At 44.6% G+C, this 20,643-nt stretch overlaps 1 protein-coding gene across 1 annotated transcript; it reads left to right on the forward strand.

Annotated features, from left to right (window-relative positions):
• The first annotated feature begins 250 nt into the window (after nt 1–250).
• ACSM5 (acyl-CoA synthetase medium chain family member 5) lies at nt 251–17,735 on the forward strand. The gene is made up of 13 exons (XM_033167205.1): nt 251–509; nt 2,490–2,700; nt 4,717–4,924; nt 5,668–5,811; nt 7,336–7,492; nt 8,472–8,551; nt 11,352–11,475; nt 11,823–11,903; nt 12,551–12,652; nt 14,081–14,208; nt 14,287–14,386; nt 15,063–15,182; nt 17,052–17,735. Exons 1-13 carry the CDS (start codon nt 324–326, stop codon nt 17,136–17,138), a joined length of 1,728 nt encoding a protein of 575 aa, XP_033023096.1. The 5' UTR covers nt 251–323; the 3' UTR covers nt 17,139–17,735.
• Nucleotides 17,736–20,643: the final 2,908 nt, after the last annotated feature.

Raw genomic sequence — 20,643 nt, forward strand, 5'->3', positions numbered from 1 at the left:
AGATCTTTACCTCAAACAAGAAGAAACAAACAAAAACTGGAGAAGCCAACATCAAACATTTCCCCTGTATGCTTTCGAGTGATTCTATGGAATCAGTGAACCTCTAGTGTGTAGTCAGAAATATTCTGAAAGTCAATCTATTGGCACGTCTAACACAATACTGACTTGGTACAACGTATTTTACAATGTTCCTAATGTATCAGATGTTTCTGTTAACTGCAAAAGTTGTTTTTTTTAAAAAAAACTTTTCTGCTTTTACAACACGTCATTGCAGAAAAATCCAACTAAGTTGATGTTTTCAAGCTGACTTTTGCTCTGGTGCCATGAAGACCTTGTTTAAATGCTTCTGGAATCTGCGGCCACCTCACACATTGCTCCATCAAGCCAAAAGACACCTTGCCTCTCCAATTACCTCACACTACGAAGCTATAAACCGGTGTGAACAGGAAGTGCCCAAGTACTTCAATTTTGCTGGTGATGTTCTGGACAGATGGACCCAAGTAGAAAAGGTATGAATTTGTCTGCTTTAGGAAGACATCCATGGCTGGCAGGAAAACAGGATATTGATGGTACTCTAGGTATGTTTTTATGATCTCCTTGGAGTAAAGGGGACCTGTAGCTTTGTTCAGTTGCGTGTTCCCCAAACTAAGAGACTGAAGGAAGTCTTGTATTTGGTCACACAGGTTATCTAACTCTAGTCATTGGTAGGATTCTGATCCCTGATTTCTGTAAGCTCCCTTTATTTGTCTTGAGTTACCTGGGCTGACTATGGATCTAATGAATCTATGGATCGATGAATCAACCGGTTTTAACTTCTCTGACTTCCTTATTTTTCCAATTTTAAATCTCCACATTCTTGCAACAATTTGCGACTATTTGTTTTAATCCTCACAAAAATTCATCAGCATTTGCATGTGAATTTCTCCTAGCAGTGTTTTATTGTGGGGGTTTTTAAACTAAGCTGCATAATGGAAAGGTCTTTTACCTAATGTAATGCATCTTGGTATGTTATGTTCATGAACGAATGCATTCTTTGTGCGTAATTTCCCTTAATATACAGGTATGTGTTTTTGTATTTACTGTTTGGTTGGAGAACTGCACCACAAACTTCGGAGAGATGCAAATTTCAAAGGATAACCACGTTTCAGTTCACATATTGGTTCAAAGAGTCCAAATTTTGTATTTTCTCTTTAGAAAGCAAACAGAACTGAATTTCCCCTCCCATTCATTGTAGCAGAACAAGTTGGGAATGACCTCTGACCTGGGACTGATCACTGTCTGAAACCCAGGAGAGCTGTTGCCATTCATTGTAGAGATTTGTTTCCTATTATATTGAAGACATATGGCTCCAGCTTTGCAGCCCCCTGTAATTTATAACTTCCCCCTCAACGTCAGGAATTGTTTTAGCGACTCCTCGTAGCAACTCCACCGACAAAAGGAAAGCTGCAGGGGGTAAATGGGGTTAACCAAAAACAGGAACCTTTCCTCTCTTGTTGCAAACACCGCCACTGGTAAGACATTATCTTTTCCTCTCAACCAGAAGAAGCAGAGACAGAAGCAGAAACTCTAGGCAATCCAGCAGCTAACAGGAGAGTATCCCATCCAGCAATAAAATCAAAAAGATACAAAAAAAAGAATGCCAAGTGAAGGGCGACTCCCACCACACATGCAGGCTCACCATAGCCAAAACAGACGATAATATTTTTTTTTAAATGCAGTTGCTTACAGTAATAAGGTAAAGGTAAAGGGACTCCTGACCATTAGGTCCAGTCGTGTCCGACTCTGGGGTTGTGGCACAATATGTGTTACTGGCCGAGGGAGCCGGCGTACAGCTTCCGGGTCATGTGGCCAGCATGACTAAGCCACTTCTGGAGAAACCAGAGCAGCGTGCGGAAACGCCGTTTACCTTCCCGCCGGAGTGGTACCTATTTATCTACTTGCACTTTGACGTGCTTTCGAACTGCTAGGTTGGCAGGAGCTGGGACCGAGCAACGGGAGCTCACCCCGTCGCGGGGATTCGAGCCGCCGACCTTCTGATCAGCAAGCCCTAGGCTCAGTGGTTTAACCCACAGCGCCATCCACGTCCCATTGCTTACAGCAATACAACCAAATAAAAGAAAGAAACGGTTTTAGAACAATTAGGACTTCAAAAGGTATTTAAAACGATAAAAACTAGAGCAAACTGCGGAACTAATAACAAACGGTACTCACCCGGAAGTGCCCTCGGGGATGAGCCACACCCATTCATTGTAGACAATACCAAGCTAGATGGGGCCATGAGTTGACTCAGTATAAGGCAGCTCCCTGTGTTCCTATGATGACTGCTTCCAAGTCTATTCCTGGGGTACTCCTGTCCACTCTTTCTTTCCCTTACCTTTCCCTGTTGGTCATAAAATCCTATCTGATTCACATATGTGGTTGGCCCTGTGGATTATGCACCATTTTTCGTTGTCTTTCATCTTATTATAGCTTTTTGGGTTATCTGTTAGGAGGGAAAAAGACCTTCGAATCCAGCCTTCTGGTGGGTGAATGACCAGGGGGGAGAGGTGAAGTGGAGCTTTGAGGAACTGGGAGTCTTATCCCGGAAAGCTGCCAACATGCTCCTTGGTCCATGCGGCTTGCAAAGAGGTGACCGGATCATGACAGTTCTACCCCGGATTCCAGAATGGTGGCTACTAAGCGTGGCTTGTATGCGGACAGGTTAGTCAATATTACGGCAAGAAAATAATCATTAGTGTTGGGTGGATTTTTGGAGGGTAGGACAGGATATTATTTTATTATTTATCCTTCCTCTTACTTGTGTGAGTTCAATGTCTAGTTAGCAGAGCTTAAAATTTAGCAGCCCTTTGCAGCATCAAATGTAGAAACTTCTGGGACAAAGGTTGTGTAACCTTATTAGTAATTATCCAGGATGCTTTAGCAGAATAGATCTTCCCATTTTATCCCTTTTATCTGATTTAAATAACAACACTGTAATGTAAGAATAAAAACGCTGATTACTTACATAAAGGTTGAGACTTGATTCAGCAGTAAGCAGCAGTGAAAAACAAACAAAGCAGAATATACTTCTAGATTACAAAATACACAGCAGAGATAAAAATGGATGTGCTCAGGAGAGCACAGAAGTAGCATCCTTTCGTTACATGGCAAAGAAAGAAAACTGATCTCTGAGCAGGAAGGAAGTAGTAAGGATTATTTTCCTATTTTTACCTTTCCTGCCAGGGCAAGCAAGGGATGTCACCTCACAGAGCCCCCTTTCTAGGAATTTACAGGGGGAACTCTGTGTGTCGTAACCCTTTGCTTATCTAGCAACATAGGAAATTTTATTTCGACTGCAACATTATTTCCCAGAATAAGAACATAAGACAAGTCTGCTAGGTCCGGCCAGTGGCTTGTCCACATCAGCATCCTGTTGTCACAGTAGCCACCCAGATGTTTGTGGGAAATCCTTAAGTGGCCTGAGCACAAGAGCACTCTTCCCTCCTGCAGTTTCCAGCAAGTGGTATTCCTGCCTCCAACCGTGGAGGCAGAGCAGAACTAGTTCTAGATAAACCTTTTAGAAGAATGCTTGGAAGGCTTTAAAGTGGACTTGGACTACTGCAATGCGCTCTACGTGGGGCTACCTTTGAAGGTGACCCGGAAACTACAACTAATCCAGAATGCGGCAGCTAGACTGGTGACTGGGAGTGGCTGCCGAGACCGTATAACACCGGTCCTGAAAGATCTACATTGGCTCGCAGTACATTTCCGAGCACAATTCAAAGTGTTGGTGCTGACCTTTAAAGCCCTAAACGGCCTTGGCCCAGTATACCTGAAGGAGCGTCTCCACCCCCCATCGTTCAGCCCGGACACTGAGGTCCAGCTCCTTCTGTCGGTTCCCTCACTGCTAGAAGTGAGGTTGCAGGGAATCAGGCAGAGGGCCTTCTCAGTAGTGGTGCCCGCCCTGTGGAAAGCCCTTCCATCAGATGTCAAGGAAATAAGCGACCCTCTGACTTTTAGAAGACATCTGAAGGCAACCCTGCTTAGGGAAGTTTTTAATGTTTGATGTTTTATAGTGTTTTAATACTCTGTTGGGAGCCACCCAGGGTGGCTGGGGAAAACCAGCCAGATGGGCAGGGTATAAATAATAAATTAGTAGTAGTAGTAGTAGTAGTAGTAGTAGTAGTAGCAGTAGTAGTACTTAGACAAATGCATGGAGGATAAGTCTTTCAATGGCTATTAAAGTAGAAAGGTTGCAAGGACTCATGCCAGGACGGCAATAAACAACGGTTTTCTCTATTTTTGTGGTTGAAAGTATAAAACAAATTCCAGTTACGATTGTTAACTCCAGGACAAGGCCCTGTTTCGTTTATTCTTCTTCAGCTATCGTTTCTTAGTTTTATGGTCAAAGTGTACCGAGTGGCTATTAGTCTTGGTGGTTTTTGTACTACCTTCAGGTATCAGAGGCAGTATGCCTCTGAATAACAGTGGCTGAGGATAAGTTGAAGAGAATTATTACGCTCTGTTTATGGGCACCCCAGAGGCATCTGCTCAGCCACTGTGAAAACAGAACGCTGGTCTAGGTGGACCTTTGTTCTGACCCAGTAGAGTTCTTATGCTATTTTTTCATTTATCAGAGGTTCAGCACACCTGCTTTAACCACCGCATTATCCTTGAAGTGGATAAGTTGATACTTTCTGGGTTCTCTGCTCACTTCATTGCCTCCTTCTTTTCTAGGCATTGTTTTTATTCCAGGGACACCCCAGTTAACCGCCAAAGACATCTCCTACAGGCTCCAGGCTTCCAAAGCCAAATGCATCGTGGTCAGCGATGCCTTGGCCCCCGCAGTGGACTCGGTCCTGTCCGAATGCAAGTTTCTGAAAACCAAGCTTCTTGTGTCCGACAGCAGCAGAGATGGCTGGCTGAACTTCAAGGATCTCATCCAGTAAGTACTACAGTGGACAGAGCATGAAACGAGAGCAACCAGTTGCTATGCTCACTCTGCTAAGATGTTCCAGGTGTAAAACACTTATTCAGTTATACCTTCCTTTGGAAGGAAATCACTGAGGACTCACTGATGTTTTGTAACATTGGTATTTATTTACCAGCTGGGTGTAGGTGGAAGCATAGATAGAACCAAGGGTGGATAACTTCAGGCCTAAGGCCAGATTCACCCACAACAAACCCTTCGGGGTCATGTGTTAAGGGGGCTGGAGCTGAAGTGTAAAAGTGGGGGTAGCTAAAAAAAGTTAAAAAAAATTTTAAGGCCTCATGGGGGGTGGTCAGGAACATCACAAAAACCTTTTGACACCACAGCAGGGACTCTTCAGGAGTGGTTAGTTAAAACATTCTTTAAATAATTTTTTTTAATGGACAATTTGGAAGAGCTTGACAAGCACTGAAATCCTTCTGGCATCACAGTGGGATACCTACGAGAGCACACACTAAAAATATATATAATCAATTTTAAATTTATATAAATGGACAAATTTGGGGGGTCTTTGGGGCATGCCCAGAAAACTTCTTGGTGGCTGATAAACTTGGATGCTGCACAGCAATCCATTGGATTTGTGCCAAGCTGGTGTGATTTGGGAAGCTTGCCGGGGGGTTCCATCCATGAAATGCATGCCCATTACAAAAGGAGAAAGTGTTTCGCATTGATCCCATACGATGTCACTGTTTTTTAAGAGCAGCACCTGCCAACCATGACTGTGTTAAGACAACAAGCGACGAGCCCATGGTCATCTACTTTACTAGTGGGAGCACAGGGTCTCCCAAAATGGTGGAACATTCCCACTGCAGTTACGGGATTGGATTTACAGCAAGCGGCAGGTAACGCCCGTTGACTTCTTTCAAACTCTTGCGGTAGCAACGCAGTGCAACGCCATTTTGGATTAGGGTGCAAAAGGGCCCTGACAGGATTGGAAAGCTTCAGGTTAAGAGGAAGACAAGTGGATCAGAAGGATGGGAAGCTCAGGCTGGAGCACAGGTTCTGGGTCCTGTCCAGCTTTTTTGGGGGGGGGGAGCACAAGTATGACATCACATGGCAGGAGGAGACCTGATGGGGCTTGTTGCATCCACAGGAAGGCCTGATGGGACCCAACGTGGCTCTGGCTAGGCCTGATGGGCCATGGAATATTGATGGGGCCCAGCCCCCTGGTTGAAAATTGGGGAGGGGCACTTGTCCCCCCCCCAGCTCCCCCCTAGATGGCACCCCTGGGCTGGGTAAAGCAGCATTGACCATTACTAAGGTTGTAAGAAGGCAGCGATTTCTGTTCTGGACTGTATTCATCACTGTCAGCACTGTTTCTCTTGCACTGCAGTTTGTTTTCCATGCAATACTATGTTATGCATTCTACGTGGGGCTACCTTTGAAGGTGACCCGGAAACTGCATTTAATCCAGAATGCAGCAGCTAGACTGGTGTCTGGGAGTGGCCGCCGGGACCATGGGAGAACTACATTGGCTCCCACCATGTTTCCGAGCACAATTCAAAGTGTTGGTGCTGACCTTTAAAGCCCTAAACGGCCCTCGGTCCTGTATACCTGAAGGAGCGTCTCCACCTCCCATCGTTCAGCCCGGACACTGAGGTCCAGCGCCGAGGGCCTTCTGGCGGTTCCCTCACTGCGAGAAGTGAGGTTACAGGGAACCAGACAGAGGGCCTACTCGGTAGTGGCACCCGCCCTGTAGAATTCCCTCTCGTCAGATGTCAAGGAAATAAGCAACTATCCTATTTTTAAAAGACATCTGAAGGCAGCCCTGTTTAGGGAAGTTTTTTATATTTAATGCTGTATTGTTTTTAACACTCGATTGGGAGCCGCCCAGAGTGGCTGAGAAAACTCAGCCAGATGGGCGGGGTATAAATTATTTATTATTATTATTATTATTATCATTATTATTATTATTATTATTATTATTATTATTATTATTACATTTGTCTCACTGTCTGTTACTTAATGTAAGTTATGTAAATTACATAATGTACGTAACTTTGGCATAACTTGCAAGATGCTGGTGGAAGCAGTTGGGGGAGAACAGAACAGCAGGCTCTACCAATGGTGCTGTTAGAGAGTTTTAGACCTGACTTTCCCTCCAGGGTCTTCTATTCTGCTAAATGGGGCCCTAGACTTCCTCCCCAAAGTCTTACCTGCCAGCAGGGACAAAGCGTTGCTGGAGGTGACGAGTTTTATCTCTTGCATTCACTCCACTGCCCATATGGACTTTGCACTTCTCCACCATCTCTCCCTGTACCCTCTAAATCGGATGTGCAACATCTTTGCCGAGTCATCCTGTACACTGCTTCCCAGGATCCTGACTTTCAATAGCCAATACAAATGTGTTCTTTCTCACTGAACAGGCACTGGATGAATCTGACTCCTTCAGATATATTCTGGAATACATCTGACACAGGATGGGTGAAGTCAGCTTGGAGCAGTGTGTTTGCTCCGTGGATCAATGGTTCCTGTGTCTTTGTACATCACCTGTTGAAATTCGAACCCACGGTCATAATAAATGTAAGAATAAAGGTCTGTGGAGTGTAGGTGGGTTCGGGCATGACCCAAGACCGAGATTCAGCTCAAAAAGGATTTATTGGAACATCAGGAACAAGAACAAGAATGACAAACAGGGACACTCGGCCTAGTATATATACCTTAAGCTAGCCCAGGCAAAACACACACACTGTCTTAGTGCTGCAATTAGCGAATCACAACAGTGGCCCTATCTTAGCTGGGATTGGCAGCCTGCCACCTACTAACAATGTCATTGGAGGTTCCCTTTAAGGGAAGGGCTGTAGATCAGTAGTAAGGGATGAGCTTTTCATGCAAAAAGTTCCAGATTCAACCTTTGGTAAATATGGAAAAGACTTGAACCTGAGGATCTCAAGAGCCTCTGCCAGGCTATGTAGGGTCTGTGGACCAGGAATGAGGAACCTCAAGGTTGGGGCCCAAATAAAGTCCTCTATGCCTACCAGACTCCCCCTAGGCCACACCCCTTTCCAAGCCACAACCCTCACTGCTTTGCAGCCTCCTTGACCGCTTTTGCCCAGCTAGAATGTGTCCTTCAACTCCAATAATGCCTCTTGATTCCCTGGGCGGAGGATAGAGAGGGATGTGAGAGTGCGTAGAATCTAGAGCTGTGCACTGGGTCCCAAACTGGATCTTTCTGATTCTGGTAGACCCAACATTCAGCTGGATCAGCTTGAGGCAGCAAGGGATCACAACAGATCAGATCAAGTCCTCTCAGAGTGATGTGGGGCTGTCAAAAGAGGGGTCCACCTAGCAGCAAGGAGAGGCTAAGGAGATGGGCGATCAGTCTGTGTACATTGTTACACTACATACCCCATTTTTCTGATGTTTCTAAAGAGAGCTTCTTTCGAAAGTTCCTTCTAACGTCCCACCGAAAGCTACCCTCCTAACGTTGGATCTCACCCTATGCTCCAGAACCAGAATTTGAGGTAGCAATAATGGTTGTACTTCCATTGCCTCCGTTCAGACTCTCAACCGATACCCAATCACGACTTTCTGCACAGCTCCTACTGCATACCGGATGTTGGTTCAGCACGATCTCACCAGGTACTTTTCTAATGTGTAACTGGAAAGATGAACACAAGAGAAGAACTGTGATGAGAATTGGATGGGTGGCAAACGTTTCTTGTCGTTTGCTCCAGCTGCTCATGTTTACCACGGATGGAGCTAGTTCCTAGTAGATCACTGTCCTTGTTTTATGGAGATGGGTTGTTAAAAATTTTGCTAGCACATGAGCATATTTTGGTGCCGTGCTCTTGCAGGAGCCAACTGACTCGTGCGAGAGCACAGCACCACTGCAAGCGCCGGCTCATCCTCCTTTCCGAGCTCCGCAGCAGCTGTGGTGGGGCAAGGGGGCATTCTGGGATCCAATCAGAAGCCGGGATGGCTTCTGTAATTCCATGATGTCCCAGGAAAACACTTGAAGGGTATGTGTTTTTACCTTATTCACACTTTAGAATACCTGCGTGGGCAGGTAAGGAAAGGTTGTAATTCATTTCTACCCTATGGCATTATGGGAGAAAGAGGCACTCTTGAGTCATTGCCTGTAGTTTGAGGCTTGGGGGTTCTTGGGAATGGAGCCTGGCCTGTACACTATGGCACATGTTACGAAAACAGATGCTTAACCTAGCCTATCATTTGAATAATTGCATGACTCGAAAAATTGCATACTGTTCCCTGCAGAATCCATTTGCTTAATCAAGTTAAGCATAATACCACTGCAAAGTGGTTTATGAAACACAGTCTAATCTAATTCAAGAGATTAGGTGAAAAGAAAACACCAGCACAAATCCAGCTGGCTATAGCTGGTACTTCTGTAGCAGGTGTGAGGAACCTTCAGCCCTCTAGATGTTTCTGGAACACAACTGGCATCAGCCCCAGTGTCCTACTCTAGGTGAATCCCAGGTTGCAGGATACTTTCCAGATAACCAAGGCTGTTCCAGATAACTCCCATCTCTTGTGGGGGCCCAATTAGTGCCAGCGCCTTCTGTCAAGAGTTTGGGTGTAACCTTCGACGCCTCTCTTTCCATGGAGGCACAGGTTGCAGCCACAGCAAAGGTGGCATTTTCCCATCTCCACCGTATTAAGCAGTTGGCCCCCTACCTCTCTTGCCCTGATCTGGCCACAGTGATCCATGCGACGGTCACCTCCAGACTTGATTATTGTAACTCGCTCTACGCGGGGCTGCCCCTAAAGCTGACCCAGAAACTCCAGCGGGTGCAGAATGCCGCGGCGAGGCTCCTTACCGGGTCTTTGCCGCGGGACCACATTCATCCAGTGCTTTACCAGCTGCACTGGCTCCCGGTGGAGTACAGGGTCAGGTTTAAGGTGCTGGTTTTGACCTTTAAAGCCCTATGCGGCTTAGGACCCTCGTACTTAAGGGACCGCCTCTCCTGGTATGTCCCGTGTAGGACCTTAAGGTCCTCAAATAATAATCTTTTGGAGGTCCCGAGCAACAAAGTTGCTAGGTTGGCCTCAATTAGGGCCAGGGCCTTCTCAATATTGGCCCCGACTTGGTGGAACAGTCTATCACAAGAGACCAGGGCCCTACGGGATTTGGCATCTTTCCGCAGGGCCTGCAAGACGGAGCTGTTCCACCTGGCCTTTGGGTTGGTTTCTGTTTAATATTTATGCTTCATTCTTTTTTGGTGGGTTATTTTGAAATTGAGACCGTAGTTTTAATATTGAATTTTTAAATTTGTATTTTAATCTGTTATTTTAAATTGATTGTGTTTATGTTTTTTGCTGTGATTTTAATTGGTGTTAGCCGCCCTGAGCCCGTTTTTTTGGCTGGGAAGGGTGGGGTATAAATAAAAATTTTATTTATTATTATTATTATTATTTACGGGCAGCAGGAACATCCAAGGGCAGCCCAAGGTCCAATTCCAGACAAGCAGTGGTTCCAAGAGGGGCTCAGGCAAGGGTCCATCTGAGCTCCAGTCTAGGGCAGCAGAGATTCAAGCAAGAGCTCAGACAAGAGGGCAGCCCAAGGTCCAGCTCACCAGCAGCTCAGACAAAGAACAGGTCAAAGGGCAGGTCAAAGTCCAAGTAAGAAAACAGCTAGCTCTAAAAAACATTGGCAGGACTACTGTAATAACCTGCAGTTTTTAAAATATAGATATATGAAAATAGATGAATAAAAGAATGATTTAATATAATTTAAAATATGCAGGGAATGATGATAAAAAAAAATTAACGAACCGCAGAAAGAGGAGGAAGGAAGTCAAGTTTTGAAATGTTTGATTTACTGTTAAACTACTATTGAAATGTATATAAATGAAAACCATAAATATATGAAGAAAACAGCTAGCTCTGTGTACAACACAAAGTGGTGGTAGCAAGTCATTGAGGCGTTAAGCCAGAGATGCCATAACCCCACCCTGGGCCCTGCTGCAGCCTCTTCGAGATTCTGCAGAGAGTCCTAACTCAGGAGGAGAGTCCATGAATAAATAGCCCTTTACTCACAAGGAGTCTTCTGCAACCGAGCATTTCTCATGACTCTGAGGGTCTCGGCCTGCCTCTTGAGGTACCATCACCCCAAGGTCTTCGCATGGGGTTGTTCTGCCTCTGCATCCCAGACCGAGCTCCCTTTCTGCAGAGAGGGGGCCCTGCCAGCCTCCCCCAAGGCTCCCAACTCTTCCATGGATATTGTTCTGAGCTATTCCTGAGTTTCTGGGGCTCCGGATCCTCCTTGGTAGAGGAGTCATCTGGTAGGGGCATGGGAGCCAGAAAGCATAGCCAGTGATCAGGGGTGATGGGAGTTGTAGTTTAGCAACATCTGGAGGGCCAAAGCTGCCTCACCTCTGATCTATAGGATTGCTACTGATGGTTGCCATTTCTTCTCAAGCTGCAAATTCATGAGCCTGAAGCACTGTGTGACAGGAGGGGAAGCACTCATCCCAGAAGTGATGGAGCGTTGGAAGGCTCATACAGGGCTGGATATCCATGAAGGCTATGGACAAACAGAAACAGTATGTCTATCTTTGTTAGTGCATGGTGTTGGGTCTTTCGATTGATCTTTTTTAGCCCAAGGGCTGCATTCCATTCTGTCCAATCTTCTGGGCTGGAGGCACATTCCAGTGGTGGGTGGGGCTAGGGACAAAAGTGGGCGGAGCAAGGAATGTAAATCTTTCTTTTGTCCTGGGCGCTAGTTTCTACATGCACCTCTCTATGCCCTTTGCTCCTAGACCAAACCTTGCTTGTCTTAGATTAGTATGCTGTCTTCTCATGCCACAATGAAAACAATCTCCTCCCTCTCCAAAACCACCCCAGTTTTCATTTAATTGCATTGTGCTCTCTCGCTCTCTCTTTCTTACAGGTAACAATATGTTCCAATATAAAGGGGATGAAAATCAAACCGGGCTCACTAGGAAAGGCTTCTCCACCATATGATGTCCAGGTACAAAGACAAACTTATATTTGCCAGAATGATGTCCATCGGAAGGATGGAAGAAAACAGAGAATGAATATTCTTTATTCTTGTACTTTAATTCCCTATAATTTATCAAATCCCCGTTATGATGGGCAGGGAAGTCCTGTGTATGCAAGTAATTTGCTCTTTTCTCAGCTGTGTCCCAGCTGAGCAGTCCATTTTCCGTGTTCCAAAGAACTGAATGGGAATCAATGAGAATTGATTAGCCCCCTCTTTCTTTATCTAAATATTCTCAAATGTTTTCCATTTCTCAATAGAATATTATGTACTAGAACTCTGGGAACAAACACACACACACTATGCATGCAACACACACACACACACACACACACACACACACACACCATAGAACTTAATGGGAGCCATTGATTACTAAGTCAATCCTCACTTGCATAGTTCAGTTCTCCATCTACATGTTCCTACCCTTTTCCATTTCTTGGAGTGTAACAGAACCCTGAGAAGAAGCGTTATCTATTTTTCTTTATTCCATAGAACCTAATGGGTGCCACAGAGAACCAAGGATATGCATATGAATTTTAAATCAAGGCCAGTCGATTGAAATTATATGTGCATTTTGGGAAGCTTCCTTCTGTTTTTTTGTTTTGTTTTTACAGACTGTAGATGAAGAAGGCAATGTTCAGCCTCCAGGACAAGAAGGGTACATTGCGATCAGGATCAAACCCAAGCGACCATTTTGTCTTTTCTCAGGGTACTTAGTAAGTATTATTTGAGGTGATTAAGTGGGCAAACTAAGGAAGCAGAAGAAAATCAACACATAAGACTCTTGCTACACATTCCTGTGTAACTTTTTAAGCCAGGGGTAGGCAAAACTTCACCCTCCAGATATTGTAGGTCTTCGACTCCCATCAGCCTCAACCAGCCTGGCCAGATGTGAGCTGTAATTCAGCAACATCTGAAAGGTAACATGTTGCCTGCCCCTGCTCTAATGAATGAGTTGTACTTCTCTGTTCTTGCGGGAGGGAGGTATTTTGGGTTTTTATGTTCATTTTTGTGTAGTGTTTTCTAATAAATAATAATAATAATAATTCAATTTGGTGTTCCTCAGCAGGTCTTGTGAAAATGTTCACCAACAGCTTCACTTGCTCTAGGTTTGCATTTGTAACAGGGTTTGGTTGTGGTAAGGGATGGGGGAAGGGATTTGATCCCATTCACATGTAAAGATGAACCTTCTTCATTTGCACTTCCCAAAACAATACCCAAACTGAAACACAGCCATCCTTTGGAATTTGCACTTCTCTGAATTTTGCAATGTTGTGGAATGTGTACCGAAAAAAGAGGGCATATACCAGGGTAGACTGCATAAAACACATATGTTAGTGGAAATAACTTATCTAGCTGTGTTATATTAGACGAAATGGCTTTGCAGGACCTTGGTGCAACAGCCCTTTCCCCAATTGGGAATCCCAACAACTGGTATTCACAGTCATAGCATCTCCGATGGTGGAGATAGAACATAGCTATCATGGCAATAATCCATTCATAACTTCATCATCCATGAATTTGTCTAATCCTCTTTTCAAACCATCCACTCTCCCTTTGCATGGTGGTTTGGTTTAGGGTCTGGTGGAGAGTATGAGAAAATAGAGGCAACAGAGAGGAGGAGGTAGGACTCAATCAGATAGGGCAGAGGAAGTGACAACATCCAGAGGTGTAGCAAGCCCAAGTGGTACCTGGTGCAGATTTTTTTTGTCACCCCCCCATCCGCCCATACCCCTTCAAGTCACAGTGAGCGTTTTTGGGTCCCCCCCCCACAATGCAAATGAGGTGCCGCAAAGCATTGTGGGGGAACGCAAATCGCTCACTGTGACTTGAAGGGGTGTGGGCGGATGGTACCCCAGGTCCAGGTGGGATGAGTAAAGCAAGCACAGCTAGTGCTTTTGCAGTGCTGTGGTGAGTCCCAAGCCCAAAACCACTGGATTTGCTCTGGCTTCTGCTTGAGGCTCTAGGTGGAGGTGCCAAATGTCACCCCTTGAAGATGGCACCTTTGTGCCCTCTGAGAGGGCAGTGCCCTGGTGAAATGTGCCAGGCTGTTCCTCCATTCTCTGGCTCTCTCTCTCCAAAAGGGACAGGTCAGGACAGATCAGGAGTCATTGGTTGAAATGTTGTCTGGTTGTTGTTGGCAGGATAACCCTGAGAAAACAGCAGCTAGTGAACGTGGCGATTTTTATATCACTGGAGACAGAGCGATTAAAGATGAAGAAGGTTATTTCTGGTTTGTCGGAAGATCAGATGATTTGATTAATTCTGCTGGGTAGGTTTGGTTCAGTTGGCTATTTCATTTGCTCTGCTACAAAAGGCACGGGAGTGACACCCCCCTTCTCTCTCTTAGGTACCGTATTGGCCCATTTGAAGTGGAGAGCGCCTTGATAGAGCACCCAGCTGTGGTGGAATCGGCTGTGGTCAGCAGCCCAGATCCCGAGAGAGGAGAGGTAAGAGAAATTCAGGCAGCCAACACATTCTGCAACACACAATGCTCAGGGGGCAAAAGCCACATGCAGTTTGCTTGCTCGGAGAAAGCGTAATAAATCTTGAAACATGACAGCGGCACTGGCAGTGCTGCATTTCAGGGATGCTTCTGTGTTGAGGAACAATGAAAATGTTCTCAGTGAGCAACCTCACTTTAGCTCAACTTGGGTACAAATGAAAAGTCGGGGCGGGGGAGGGAACAGCCCAGTGCATGATCTCACCAGAATCACAATGGTCCCTAGAGATGCTGCCAACCTCCATGAATACCTAAATCCTGGTCTTGTCTTCCCTCCAAGCAGTTATATTTGCTGTGCTCTGGCTTTGGCCAACACAAAATTAATTTATGAATCTATCTTGGCCTTTAGTTCTCCAAGTGAGAATTCGTTCTGTAGATAAAATGGCACCATCCATGCTCAAGAGTTGGGGCAACAGCAGGCTCGGGGGAACCCCCCAAATTTGCAATATTTGGAGTGGGATTTCCTAAGTGGGGTGAAACTACATGAGAATAGAGCATGCTTAGTGGATGCTGACTGACTGTAGGGGGACGAGGGGAAGGGGGAATAGAATGGAGTGTCTTTTGCTACACCAAGCACTTAATCTCTCTGAGTCATTAAAGCACATACAATTGGCATCCTATAGGTGGTGAAAGCCTTTGTCGTCTTGTCACCTGCCTTTTTATCACATGACCCAGAAGAATTAATCAAGGAGCTCCAGGATCATGTGAAAAAGGTGACTGCTCCTTACAAGTATCCTAGAAAGGCAAGTATCTTCCCCAAAACTAACCAGGAAATGACAGTATGTGTTGAGAGGTCAAACTCTGGGGAATCAAGAAGTTGTGTCTCACTTTCCTGTTGGACTGATGTGATATGCGCCCTAGTGGCTTGGTGCTGACCTGGGTGACTTTTCCCTGCTCATGGCCCTAGGTACAGGAAGAAACCAGTGATTTCACTGGTTCTGTGTAAGTGCATGCTCTAGTGTGGTGCATGCTCTCGTTATCTCCTGCTTGGACTACTGCAATGCACTCTACGTGGGGCTACCTTTGAAGGTGACCCGGAAACTACAACTAATCCAGAATGCGGCAGCTAGACTGGTGACTGGGAGTGGCCGCGAAGACCGTATAACACCGGTCCTGAAAGACCTACATTGGCTCCCAGTACATTTCCGAGCACAATTCAAAGTGTTGGTGCTGACATTTAAAGCCCTAAATGGCCTTGGCCCAGTATACCTGAAGGAGCATCTCCACCCCCATTGTTCATCCCAGACACTGAGGTCCAGCACTGAGGGTGTTCTGGCGGTTCCCTCACTGCGAGAAGTGAGGTTGCAGGGAACCAGGCAGAGGGCCTTCTCGGTAGTGGTGCCTGCCCTGTGGAAAGCCCTCCCATCAGATGTCAAGGAAATAAGCAACTCTCAGACTTTTAGAAGACACCTGAAGGCAACCCTGCTTAGGGAAGTGTTTAATGTTTGATGTTTTGTAGTGTTTTTAATACTCTGTTGGGAGCCACCCAGAGTGGCTAGGGAAACCCAGCCAGATGGGCGGGGTATAAATAATGAATTATTATTATTATTATTATTATTATTATTATTATCATCATCATCATCATCATCATCATCATCAACATCTTGTGTAGGAAGAGAGGAAGCTGCCTTATCCCAAGTCAGACCAACAGTCTATATCTCTTCTCCCAATTCCTTGCAGCCCCGTTAACTCTGCTGGCTCAGCTCTCCCCTGACTCCTGCAAATCACAAGAGCAGGTTCCAGCAAAAATTACGATTCGGGGGAATCCGTGAAACCAGCCAATGCCTTTACATAGCTCCCTCCTTATTTCAGACATCATGATATATCAGCATATCGTGATGTTTAGCTGATGATATATCGCGATGTTGAAAACCAGATATTGCCCAGCCCTGTCCATGGGTACTAGTCATGGTGGCAGGACCCTCCTTCATTGTGCTTCAGTAGCAGCAAGCATCTGAATTACTAGCTGCAAGGGAACAGAGCGATTGCGCTCGTGTTCTGCTTGTAGGCTTCCCAGAGTCACCTGGCTGGCCACCGTGAGAAAGAAGAGTCTGGACTACGTTGGCTTTCAGTCTGATCCACTAGGGACCTTAGATCTTCAGAGGCTCTTCTCCAGGCCCCTCATCTAAGGAAAGCTTGGAGGATAGTGACAAGGGAAAGGGCCTTGTCAGTTGTGGCTATTCATCTGTGGAATGCTGTCTCCAGCAATGCCCATCTGGCACCTTCACTGATATATTTTCAGCATCAGGTCAAGCCATTCCTTTTTCCAGCCAGGCCTTGGGATAGATTGTGATGCTGTCCTTTTCTTCCCAGTGTGCTACCAAAGCCTCCTCCAGCTGTTACAAGAGTTGTTTTGCTAGCTTTGTAAGATGCAATATATTTATATTAATTTTTGTTTGCCTGTTAAGTTGCTTGGGGGCCTTCAAGTAACGAGCAAGTCTAATGAATAATAACAATGATCATAGACTGGAGGTGTTTTTTTGGGGGGGGGGATATTTGGTTGTTGTTGTTGGCTGGAAGAAGCCATTAACGTGACACTTCCAGCACTAAACTCTTGTGAGCCACGGTAATGTGACTGCGATAAATGATGTCAATGTCTTTTGCTTTGCTAGGTTGAGTTTGTCCAAGAGCTGCCAAAGACAGCTGCAGGGAAAATGCGAAGGAACGTTTTACGAAAAAGAGAGTGGGGGAATGTCTAGCTTTGGAAGGACATTTGCATATGCAGAATCGTCCTGAAATCAGCTGTTCGCTCTGACGATGGAGAGTTTCCCCATCTTGCCTTCATACCCTAATCTATTGCTAAGTTATGGTATCTCAAGCAAAGGGATTCACGTCGTCCAGCAACAATAACTATACTTTCTCCTAAGTTTGCTTCTCTTCATATGAATATCTCGACATTCCACCATTCTTCTTGGCTTCACCTTTTCGGCATGACTTTCTATGCCAAAATACCAGCATGCTTTCTCAGCAGGCCAACTGTTTTGAAAAGGCACAAGCCTTAAAATGGCCAGGGAGTGCAATGCCTGCCAGTATGCCACTTTACAACTCTTCACAGCATGGATCCATAAAAAAAAATGGGCAAATTGCCATGTGAAACTCCCGTGATTTTCCATGTTGACGGGCTGCAAATAGATTTTTTTTTTCTAGGCCGAAATAACACGGAAATGAGCATGAAACTTCCACTACATTCCATTCCTTTAGTTTTCCAGAACTGCCTTTCTACATCATGTGAAAGCTCAAATATAATGGGCAAAATAACAGCTAGGGGAACGTCAGGAGAATGGAATTAATTGCAGTGAGAATGCAGCCTTTGATGTATAAATTGCTGTTGGAATGGCATTTGAAAGATGAAGAGGTAAAGTTGGTCATGATACATTGGGCCAAAGATTTTGGTTATAATATACAATTAAAAGATCGGGAGAGATTGTGGAAAGAAGGAATAAAATTTACAGCATGCAATGCTCTAAAAGAAAATGTGATGAAAATGATGTATAGATGGTATATCACACCAGTGAAATTGGTAGCCAAAATGTATAAAATAAGTAATAAATGTTGGAAATGTAAGGGAAAAGAAGGAACATTTTATCATTTGTGGTGGGAATGTAAGAAAGTGAAAAGCTTCTGGGAAATGATATATAATGAGATGAAAAAGATGTTGAAATATACATTTATTTTAAAAAAACCAGAAGTATTTTTACTTGGTATTGTAGGCGAGGATATTAATAGACAAGATAATAAACTGTTTTTATATACGATAATGGCAGCAAGAGTATTATTGGCACAGAAATGGAAGCAAGAAGAATTACCGATGAAAGAGGAGTGGCAGATGAAATTAATGGACTATGCAGAATTGGATAAGATGACGGGGAACATTCAAAACCGGCGGGATCAGAAATTCTTGGAAGATTGGAGTAAACTTACGAGCTATTTGAAAATCAACTGTAATCAACTGACTATGCTTGTAGGATTGCAAGTAGTTTTGTAAGGAGGACCATATGAAATATTGCAGGGAAAAATTAGGAGAATGGATTATTAGTTATGGGTTATTAAAAGTAATAGTGAAAATAACGAAATGCAAGATTAAGGGATGAAGATTGAAAATCATTAGATGTAGTTGATAGAAGTCCTAGGCTTATAGCTAAAATATTGTATATTGAGTTTGGCCAAAGTGTGGGAGGCAGTGAAAGATAGGTGTGCCTGGCGTGCTCTGGTTCATGGGGTCATGAAGAGTCGGACACGACTGAACGACTGAACAACAGCAGCAGCTGTAGGTAGTGCCTCAAATCAGGCTTTGGAGAATGCCCATCTATAAGATTCATAAGTAATATTAGATAAATATGGCATAGGCTACTTTCAAACTGCTAGGTTGTCAGGAGCTGGGACAGAGCAACAGGAGCTCACCCCAAAGTGCAGATTTGAACCGCTGACCTTCCAATCAGCAAGCCCAAAAGGCTCAGTGGTTTAGACCAGTGTTTTTCAACCACTGTTCCGTGGCACACTAGTGTGTTGCGAGATGTTGCCTGGTGTGCCGTCGGAAAAATTGAAAAATTACTTTATATATAGTCAATATAGGCACAGAGTTAAATTTTTTAACATTTTCTAATGGTGGTGTGCCTCGTGATTTTTTTCATGAAACAAGTGTGCCTTTGCCCAAAAAAGGTTGAAAAACACTGGTTTAGACCACAGCGCCACCTGCTCCCTTAACACTCATGTAATACAGCTGGCCCATCCCTTTGTGACATCTCAGTAATTTAACCAATTGCAGCCAGAGGAGCCAAGACACCCCTGCATGCCAAAGTCCATGGTGACATCAGAGCAAATCTGTCGCTGTTGCAAAATACCCCTGCAAAATGCCATAGGCTGTGCTCCTCCTCATCGTGTATACATATATTGAAGAACATTAGTTCTTTGCACTGTTTCGCAGAAACACTTGGGTCAGAAATGCCACATAGCCCGTTTCCCTTGCATTCTACCCAACAATAATTTTATAAGACATTAATGTACATGAAATTTTTATGTCATGCTGCCCACTGTGCAACATGTTTGCAGCACTGACCTTTGCATTTCTTCAAAGGAAAGAATTTTCTGATTGTACCAAATAAATTGTTGTTGTTCAGTCGTTCAGTCGTGTCCGACTCTTCGTGACCCCATGGACCAGAGCACGCCAGGCACGCCTATCCTTCACTGCCTCTCGCAGTTTGGCCAAACTCATGTTAGTAGCTTCGAGAACACTGTCCAACCATCTCATCCTCTGTCGTCCCCTTCTCCTTGTGCCCTCCATCTTTTCCAACATCAGGGTCTTTTCCAGGGAGTCTTCTCTTCTCATGAGGTGGCCAAAGTACTGGAGCCTCAACTTCAGGATCTGTCCTTCTAGTGAGCACTCAGGGCTGATTTCTTTGAGAATGGATAGGTTTGATCTTCTTGCAGTCCATGGGACTCTCAAGAGTCTCCTCCAGCACCATAATTCAAAAGCATCAATTCTTCGGCGATCAGCTTTCTTTATGGTCCAGCTCTCACTTCCGTACATTACTACTGGGAAAACCATAGCTTTAACTATACGGACCTTTGTCGGCAAGGTGATGTCTTTGCTTTTTAAGATGCTGTCTAGGTTTGTCATTGCTTTTCTCCCAAGAAGCAGGCGTCTTCTAATTTCGTGACGGCTGTCACCATCTGCAGTGATCGTGGAACCCAAAAAAATAATCCAAATAAATAATCCAAATAAATAATCGCTGGCAATAAAGGTGTTTCCACTCTTTTTTGGAGGGGAGGATATTTATTAAAGTTTTCACAATACAATAAAAGAAACAAACTAATAAAGAAAAGAAAGAAACGAAAGAAAGAAGGAAGGAAGGAACAGAAAAAGAAACTATAAGATCCTCCCTCAACACTATATCTTAAATTTCATCCCCTACAAAGAAAGGGGTTTTCTCATTCCTTAAACACATGTGAAATATCTGAAAGAATGCTTCCTCCCCTATTGACCAGCCCAGGAATTAAGATCATCGAAGGAGGTCTTCCTGGTGGTTCCATCACTCTCAGAGATTGAGAGTGTGTCTTTAGTTAGAGGGCCTTCTCAGTGATGGCACCAAGAATATGAAACTACCTCCTCACAAAGATACATGTGGCACCAGCTCTTTACAGGTCTCAATGGTTGCTGAAGACAGAGTTCTTTAACCTGGCCTTCAAAAACTGAAGAGATTATTT

This window comes from Lacerta agilis, chromosome 13 (genome assembly GCF_009819535.1).
Source record: "Lacerta agilis isolate rLacAgi1 chromosome 13, rLacAgi1.pri, whole genome shotgun sequence".
Taxonomy (NCBI): Eukaryota; Metazoa; Chordata; class Lepidosauria; order Squamata; family Lacertidae; genus Lacerta; species Lacerta agilis.

What these genes read in the sequence shown, in the direction of transcription:
- ACSM5 (XM_033167205.1), top strand. Translation starts at nt 324, where the DNA reads ATGAAGACCTTGTTTAAATGCTTCTGGAATCTGCGGCCACCTCACACA. An exon ending in GCTATGGACAAACAGAAACA is followed by an intron (nt 11,476 to 11,822) that starts GTATGTCTATCT and finishes TCTTTCTTACAG; the next exon opens with GTAACAATATGTTCCAATAT. An exon ending in CTTACAAGTATCCTAGAAAG is followed by an intron (nt 15,183 to 17,051) that starts GCAAGTATCTTC and finishes TTGCTTTGCTAG; the next exon opens with GTTGAGTTTGTCCAAGAGCT.